General features: G+C 51.0%; 1 protein-coding gene across 2 annotated transcripts; it reads left to right on the forward strand.

Moving 5' to 3' along the window:
* The first annotated feature begins 1,818 nt into the window (after window positions 1-1,818).
* PFN2 (profilin 2) lies at window positions 1,819-5,401 on the forward strand. 2 transcript variants are annotated; one of them, XM_065748066.1, is made up of 3 exons: window positions 1,819-2,107; window positions 3,005-3,197; window positions 5,161-5,401. In XM_065748066.1, exons 1-3 carry the CDS (start codon window positions 1,976-1,978, stop codon window positions 5,256-5,258), a joined length of 423 nt encoding a protein of 140 aa, XP_065604138.1. In that variant the 5' UTR covers window positions 1,819-1,975; the 3' UTR covers window positions 5,259-5,401. The 2 variants fall into 2 exon arrangements, with proteins under 2 accessions (XP_065604138.1, XP_065604137.1); XM_065748065.1 differs by having other exon boundaries at window positions 1,822-2,107; window positions 4,847-5,267.
* The last annotated feature ends 3,663 nt before the right edge of the window (window positions 5,402-9,064 follow it).

Raw genomic sequence — 9,064 nt, forward strand, 5'->3', positions numbered from 1 at the left:
GAGAAAAACTTTCTCTCCTCACAAAGTAACTCTGGGGAAAGAGGATGATAAAAGCAACCCAAACTTCACAGAAACATTTATCTGTTTAAAGAGCTGAAATCAAATTCACAGTCTATGACCTGTTGACACATACAATGACATGAGCGCAGTTTTGATACTCACAGTTGATCGGAGAAAGACAAATTCTGAGGTAGTTCAAATGCAGAGTGGCAAAGGCACTGTGAAAACAAAATTGGGGAAATGTTTATGGAATTAAGCTAAAAGATTGAAAATAAGCTCTTTGTAAAGCATTTAGTCACCTAAGCAAACTCTGTATCTAAACAACAATCCATCCCACAACAACCAATCTAGGTTTTAAAGAACTAAGAACACTCAAGTACATTGCAAGTATATTGGTGAAATTCTCACTGGGGGGTATAACCATAGGAAAAGACATCCAATTCCTGCATTGCATTCCTTGGAAAATTCAGAGACAAGCTCTAACATCAAAACATAGAATAATTAAGGTTGGAAAAGACCTCTAAGGCCATAATGTCCAACCTCAACCCACCCCTACCATGCCCACTGAGCCACATCCCTCAGTGCCACATCTTCACAGTTCTTGAACACCTCCAGGGACAGTGATGCCACCACTTCCCTGGGCAGCCCGTGCCAGTGCCTGACCACTCTTTCTGAGACGGAATATTTCCTAATATCCAACCTGAAGCTGCCTCGGCACAACATGAGGTCATCAGCTCTTATCCAGTTGCTGCCACTGGAAGAACAGACTGACCCCCACCTCAGCACATCCTCCTTTTTAGGAGCTGGAGAGAGCATTGAGGTCTTCCCAGTGCCTTCTTAAATCTTCTTCAATTTAAGTTTCAAAGTAAATAATGTCACATTTCAGTCTCTGCCTCTCGCAGGAATCACAACAGAGCCCAAGGAAGGTGCTCCCCCACTGCTGTGCCGCGCAGCACACTCGACTGCGCGTTCCTGCGGCTCTCGGTAGGTTTTTCTGAGCTACAATCCTGCCTGGGGCCAAGCAGACGACAGCATAACCTGGACCATAAACAAAGATGGGAAACACATCAGTTCCTTTCAGCAGGAACTCGGTGGAATCTGGAAGAACCAAACCCAAAATTTGCACTTGCAAAACCATGTAAGACTAAAGCATAAGAGACGCTAGCACGTAAGATGCGGAGCGTACCACCTTAATAACAAGATCGCCGATTTGACACAGAAACCCTCTTACTGCTTCAGTGGGACACGCGCGGGGCAGCACTCCGACCGCTGGCGCCGACGCCGGCAGTGCTCTCCTGAAGGATTCTGACAGCTGGCGATGTATACCACGGCCAACGTGAACCGTGCGGGAAGGAGCTGCAGCCCCGAGCGGAGCCAGCGCTGCGCCCCGGGGAACTCCGAGCGGGGGAACCTCCGCGCGCGGCCACGAGGGGCTCCGCTCCGCGCACCGCAACTACGGCTCTGCGGGCTGAGAGCTTCTGCAGAAACAAAGGGGATGCACCCAAGCAACGCTCGCGCTTTCAGGAGCAGAGAACAATGCGGTTTCTGGGACGTCAGCGAAACCTTCAAATTTCACCCGGTTTAGAAAGGGTGGGAAAAGGCGGCACGCCGCAGCGCTGCGCCCGCGGCCGCCACAGCCCCGGGGAGCCGGGCTCCGCAACCGCGGAGCGCCCCGCGCCCGCACCCGAGCCCGAGCCCGGCCGGGCCGGGCCAATCCCAGCCGAGCCGAGCCGCCCCCAGCGCGGTGCGGGAAGGGGGCGGTCCCGGGCCGCGCCCCTCCTCCCCCCGCCCCCCGGCGCCGGCAGCGCGGAGGGCAGGGCTGGGCTGGGCTGGGCCGCGCCGCGCCGCTCGCTGCAGCGCTCGGTCCGCTCGAGAGGAGGGAGAGGCGCCTCGCCTCGCCTCAGCCGCCGCCCGGCCCGCTGCCGCGCCGCTCGCCGCCCTCCGCCCGCCCGCTGCCGCCCGCGCCCCGCCGAAGATGGCCGGCTGGCAGAGCTACGTGGACAACCTGATGTGCGATGGCTGCTGCCAGGAGGCCGCCATTGTGGGCTACTGCGACGCCAAGTACGTCTGGGCGGCCACGGCCGGCGGCATCTTCCAGAGCATCACGGTGAGCGCGGGGCACCGGGCGCCGGCCCGGGCGGGGCGGGGTGGCGGCGGGGCCGTGCGGAGCGGAGCGGCGCCGCTGAGGGCCGTGTGGGCCGCGCCGCCGCCTTTTTGTCTCGGGCTGCGGCGGGGAACGGCCCCGCGGGGTGCGGGTGCGGGGAGCGGTGCGGGGGGGAGAGCGCGCGCGGCGCTGGCGGAGGGGCCCGGCCCGGCCCGGCCCGGCGCTGCGGCGAGCGCTTACGTGCGCGGCGTAGGCGGCGTTGGTGAATGCCCGCCGCGCCGCGCCGCCGGCTCCATGTTTTCCATCGCCAAGATGGCGCTCCGCCATCGTGCTCCCCTCCCCCCGCCCTGCCCGGCGTTCCCCCGCCGCCGCCGCCCCGAAGCGGCGCCGCGCTGCCCCCCGCGGGTGCCCCGCGCGGGGATGCGGGACTCGGCGGCGCAGCGGGAGCGGGCCCGGCCCGGCCGTGAGCGCCACGCCCCGCCCCGTGCCCGCCGCGTCCGGGTCGGGCCTGGCGGGGCAGAGCGGGGCCTGCCGTGACTCGGCACTTTGCGACGGCCGTGGCGGCCCCGATCCCCCGCTCCGCCGGGGCCGCCCCGCGCGGTGCCCGCATTGGGACGGGCGGCCGGGCCGGGCCGCACTGACTCATTGAGGCGCCGCAGCGCGTCACGTGGCTCGTGGATTTCGGTCGTACCGTGCGTGCGTTGAGGAGCGGCCGCGCGGTGCGCGCGCCGTGGAGCGGCACTGCGCCGCTGCGTGCACCGCTGACAACAAAGCGCTGTGCCCGGGGGGGGGGGGGGGAAGCGCTCCGTCCGTCTCCTCCGCCGGAGAACGGGCGCCTTTCTAACGGAAATCCAGCTAAAGAGCATCGGTGTGCTGACTCCCGGCTTTTTCCTTTGGCAGCCAGTAGAAATAGATATGATTGTAGGGAAAGACCGGGAGGGTTTCTTCACCAATGGCCTGACCCTCGGTGCAAAGAAGTGCTCTGTGATCAGAGACAGCCTGTACGTGGACGGGGACTGCACGATGGACATCCGGACGAAGAGCCAAGGTGGGGAGCCAACATACAACGTGGCCGTGGGCAGAGCTGGCCGAGGTAAGGGAGCTTTCATCACTCTCTGATCAGTCAGCTAAAAATGTGACCCTAGACATAGGCTCCAGCTATTAAGGAGTCTAAAATCTTGTGTTTAATGGCTATCGAGGTGGACGGGTGGCAGCAGGCCAGTTAGTTAACTGCATTTTTGCCTGGGAAGAAACACTTGCCTTAGTGTTCCCCATATGCGATCGTGGCTGGGCGCTGGCTGAAATGCCCTCTGACAAGCAGGACCAGGCTGCAGCTCAGTTAAACTGGGAAAGTAATCCCAGCGTGGTGTCCAAAGCTTGTGGTGCAATACTGCAGAGATATCTGAGTGACTTTTAGTCGAGCAAGTGTTGTTGTAAATGTCTCATCAGAAAGTTCCTTCTGCAAAGATGTGGATCTCTTGGATGAGCTCCTTCCGCTCACAGTTTAACAAGTTCTGTGCTAACTCTTGCACTTCCTATTGAGCTCTCTGGAGCCTGTCTTTGGGCAGAAAAGCTTGTCCAGTGTTGTGTAAAGGAGGAACCCTCCTTATGCTAGTTTGTCTTTTCCTTGTGCTCTTTCAACGTCCATGTTATTGGAAGGCATCAGGCTCAAACACGTACCACAAAGTATCGGCTACAAGTAGTGTGCATTATATTCAGAACACCTAGCCTGGTGGTTTTGGCTGGCTGTAGAACAAACTGGTGTGAGCACTGGGCTTCTGCTTAACAAGTATGGACACATTTTGCTTGAGTTTTGTATTTACAAGCTAAAGCTGGGAGGAAACGGTGCAGGAACGATGTTTGCAGCACTTAAATAAAACAAGCAAAGTTCTGACTCCTTGCTGCAAATGGTGAAACGACAGTGAGGTCTGTTTCAAGATTTTTGTGAGGAAAATTGCTGTGGGGATGGATATACAGTCACCTGTAGGTAGGCTGACTGCAGTATTTCCAATTGCTCAGGATCTAACCCGGGAAACAATCGCGGTGTCTGTGAAAGCAGTGCTCGCCGTGTCCGTGTGCGTGCCAGTGACCTCTGCTGGCGACTTGCCGGTGGTGTATGCTGCTCGAGAGCCTCAGCATGTTCTTTGCGAGACAGTTGGGACGCTTCACCACGAATCAGTGATTAGAGGGGGTGAGGGGGCACTTTGTCTTATGCAAAACGTTAAGCACGTGTTGCAGTTTCTGCCTAACAAGTCTTAGTCCAAGTCCGACCGTGGGTTTTTTTTGCTGGTGTCAGGACAGTTGTTCTGGTTCTGAGACTGACCAGCAGCAGCCACTGCAGGTAACCGTGCTCCCTCTTCTGCTCCTGAGTCACAGCTCTCCTACCCACACTGCTGCTTTTGTTCCTGACAGTGCTTTTCTACCCCCTCTTGTTTTTGGAGATGTCACCGGGGTTTCCTGGTTGGGTGAGGACAGATGGTGCTGATGGTGGATAGGCACTGTGATGCTTTTTGGAGATAGTATGTGGCACTTCTTTTTTAAGCAGCGAATTTTTGTGATGTACCTGGAGAGCTGTGCATGCCTTCTCCCAGTCCTGTCTACACGTGTATTTTTACAAGACTGCTAGCTTAATACTCAGATACTAAATCTTGAATTTGAGTGTGTTTATTGCACTGCCTAAAACTTGCATTATTTCCTTGTCTAACACACTCTTTAAAACTTTTTTTTTCTTTTCTCTTTCAGTCTTGGTCTTTGTAATGGGCAAAGAAGGGGTCCATGGAGGCGGATTGAATAAGAAGGCATACTCAATGGCAAAATACTTGAGAGACTCTGGGTTCTAGTTGCTAGGCAGACTGTTAAGTATTAGGGGAAGATTGCTATTAAACTTTCCTGGCGGTGAGCTTTAAACCTTACATTCTGGAAACTTTATTAGCAATGCAGGGTGATGGGGTATGAACCTGTGTCTCCTTTGTATCCCTTTGTTGGTGGGGAAAGGTGTTATTATTTTTTTTTCTTTAATTCTGTTCATTTCTGTTTTGTTTCCTTGTGTACTCCAGCATTGGTTATAGTCATGGGAAAGGAAGGTGTCCATGGAGGGACACTCAACAAGAAAGCATATGAACTGGCTTTGTACCTGAGGAGGTCTGACGTCTGAGCAGCCTCTCCCCATCCACCTAGCAACTGTCTTCATCACCACCCACTTGTGCTCAGTGCTACCAGACTGTAGATGGTAGTTTGTGTTTTTTATTTACCCATTTTCTAATGTCATGATTCCAGTTACCCTTTGTTCATTTGTATGTTAACCGCCGCGTGTATCCGGGTCCCCTGTCTGGCACCACTGCTGCACCACAGCGATGATATGCATGAAACCTTGAAAAACTCTTGGGAGGGGAATACGCCAAGTGTAGGCTTTGCTTTATCTTAGCAATTAGTGTGTACTGAGAACTAAAACTTCTGAATTACTAAACAAGGTGCCGATTGTACAATCTAATTTGATCAATGCCTCTTCAGCACTTTGAGCAATTACACGGCTCACAAGTCTTCCTTTCACAGAGCATGTTTGGGAGGAAAAAGTGCATGCATATCTCTGTTCCTCTCGTGGTGTTTTTCTTTGTTTTGTTTTTTTAATCACGTTTGCTTACACCTATTTTTATAGTGCCTGTTTGTTTAACCAATTTGCCACTCAGAAGCTACTGATGTTCAGTTAGTTTTGTTGTTGCACTTTGCTGTAGGCTTGTCTTGCATTTTTTTCTTCACGTCTGAAGCTTGTACTGCTCGTTAAGTGCAATCACAAAACTATGGAAGGGTACAGAAGCACTTCCTCCCGTGGCCGTGCAGCGCAGTGAGTCCAGTGACCCCGGGGACATTCCATCATTGCAATAGCTCAGGCACTTTTTTTTTTTTTTTTTTTTTTTTGCCAGCTCCTGTTCTGTAGTTGAATATAAAAGGCTGCCATTGTGGACATGAGACATCCCAGCATAACCATCTGGAGTGTGTCTGGTTTCAGTTTTTCATAGGACCAATTTTAATTTGCAGCTCGGGGTTGTGGGTTGGGTGGTTCTGTTTTTAAGCCCATCTGCAGTGTCATTGTGGAAAGCTGCCGCCTTCGGCTGCCCGGGAGCACTGGCTGACTCCACTCTTTCTGCCAGATCACTTTTGGTTCAAGAGTCGCTGCTCCACAGCCACTGCTTGGATGAGGGCTGGTAGTTGGAAAGCTGTCCTGTCAAAATGGTGCCGTGTCAAACAGAGCGCTGGCTTGGCCTGGCGCACCGTGCTGCAGGAGTCGGAGTGAGCTCCGCGTGTAACCCCGCGACCCGTTCAGCACAGTACTAACGTGTATGTCCATCTAAAAAGAACTGCAGAACTCTGTACACAAACAAATAAATGGGAGATGGTGTTGGTTGGAATAACTGACTTGGCTGTCTTGTGATGAATTTTTTTAATATGTATTCTGTGCCATACTTATTGTTTAAAAAAAAAATGAACTGTTGCTATTGTGAGATGGATTTTAACTGAGTACGAGGGTTTCTTTTGAATGGCACTACTTTAGGGACATTCTAGTATTTGCTTCTGTTGTTGGGCCTTGTGGATAATGTACAGATTTAAACAAATTCTTGTTGCTGATTTGTCCATTTCTTTCCCTGCACTTTGTTACATCTGGGATACAGTCTAACTCATCTGATTTAATATGCATTTCAAAAAATGCCATAACTATTAAAAACACCTTGTTTACAGACAGATGAAATAAATTTATTCCAACCAAACAAAATTAGACTATTGGTACTTTTTTTCCACTCCCCATGCCCTGGATTCCTTCTGAGGCCTTTCTTCCCTGCATAGCTAAATACTCCAGTGCTACATGGAACAGATCAAAGTGCAGTTGTCAGTCGTGTAACACGGTGACAGTGTAATGGCTGAAGGACAAAAGGCCAAACCTTTCTGTGAGCAGGTGTCAGGCAGGTATGTCTGAATTAGGGAATGGTTTATCAGACTCGAGGGGGTGGGGATTCCTGGCTGTGCTGCAGCAGTTCCTCTGCCATGTATGTGCATAATCCCTAGCACTAAAGCTATAGGAGACTTCTGCCACGTGACGCTGAGTTGCTTAAGGTCCAAATTGTACCTTCCACTTAAAGAAGTGAAGTTAAAATGCAGTAGAAGCAGCTCCCAGGTAACAAGCTTAGCTGGGGTGGTTTCTAGTACAAAGGATGCAGAACTCAGTGACATTGTTAAAGCGGGAATCTGTTTTGCTCCGATTCTAAAATTTACCCTAACAAAGTTTAAAGTTGCACTCACGTTCAGGTTGCAGGATTTTTAATTCCTGTGTTTCAGTTTCTTTCTGTAAGGAGGCTGCAGCTGGAATTCACTGTGGTGGCAGCTCAGTGGCAGCAGTACCATGGGCAGTGCCCTCTGACCCCCAGTCCAGCACTGTTTCTTCCTGCCCTGTTCTGAACAGGCTCCTGGATGTGGCTTCCTGTTATCGCACTGTTTCCTGGTGAGGTGATGTTGCTCAAGTCACTTTTTTCAGTTGTTTGTTTTCTGCAGCAGAATGGTACCTATGCACATAACTTAGGAAGATCTACATGAAGTGCATTTCCCAAGTAGCCTGAATGCTCAGCAAACAGTACTCCTTCATATTTCACTATTTCCAGATTCATACGCAATTTAAAAGAGCTTCAATTCTTTGGTGATGAAAGTCGCAACACTGAACTGTGATCCAGGTGAGAAATTAATTACATATGTTTCTGTTTTTCCTCACAGAAAGTTACTGTGTCTAAGACAAGCGTTTCTTTCACGCTGTGTTTCACACTGTGTTTCCATGTAACTGCTTCTCGGATTCCGCCCGCACCTCCTGCCCTTCTCGTGGTGATTAGCAGCACTGCGCTGCTCGGGGTGCAGCTCTTCTGTAACTCGATGCCAGTTCAGAGGTGACTGTCCACGAGGTGTACAACCACTCGCCCTCACAATTCACCATTCAGAACTTAGAAAAAGAATGAGCTCAGTCCGTACAGCTTCTGTTTTTTGCACTCATGATCTATTCCTTAGTTCTTGCCAGTCACTACTTCCTGGAATGTCCAGTTGCAGACAGCCATCCTCAGCATCCTCTAACTTCTGGATTCCAGTGGTGCTCTGGAACTCCCAGGCCTCGCTGTACTTTACAGTGCTTGCCGTTTTATAGGGGATTGTTCACGTGCTTAGTGCATCTCTCCTTGTGGCAGCTGTTCCACGGGGTAGCTCAGCATGCCTATATATTTTTTTTTTGATAGCTTTGTCACATTGTTATTCAGGGCTTTAATAAGAGAACAGAGCTTACATTAGAATCAGTGTTTTCAAAAATGGAAAGAGTTTAAAAAATAGTGGGAACTCAATACAGGGAAGAGGCAGAATTGCTGTAAAGGTTGGTTTTGTGTTTGTTTTTTTTTTAAGGGTAGTTCTGGTTGTCTCTTCAGGCTCAAGGAGGTAATTCACTACTGCCTCACAGCTTGCTTTTCCCTCCCAGTTCCTTATGCCTCTGCCCCCCCCCCCCCCTCCCCCAATAACAGAGGGCCAAATGGACAAATTTATGTGCAGCATATTAGGGCTTCACAAAGCTCAACTAGAACTGCGTGGAATTACAACCCCTTACTTTATCTGAAATGCACTCAAGAAGATAAACGCCAGTGTGCTCACTTTCTGTGCCATAAGCATTCACAGACAGGTTTTAATTACACCAGCCCCTAACTCTGAGCCAGGGGTGGTTGTCATTTTAGTAAATTCATCTTCCTTTTATTTATTTTGAGTTCTGCTAGGAAATATCCAACTAGTCTGAACTGCAGAATGAAAGACTTTTCTTTTTTAGTACTTTGATGCATTTTTTTTACACATAGCTGACCCATTATTACTGTTCATTCAGACTGCCCTGGAGCTCTTCCACCATTAGGTGCTGCTGTTTGGTGGTGCTGCAGGGTAAGGTTGTTCTGCTGT

The sequence above is a fragment of the Cyrtonyx montezumae genome, unplaced genomic scaffold (genome assembly GCF_038088225.1).
Source record: "Cyrtonyx montezumae isolate F1298 unplaced genomic scaffold, pur_monq_1.0 scaffold_5, whole genome shotgun sequence".
Classification (NCBI taxonomy): domain Eukaryota; kingdom Metazoa; phylum Chordata; class Aves; order Galliformes; family Odontophoridae; genus Cyrtonyx; species Cyrtonyx montezumae.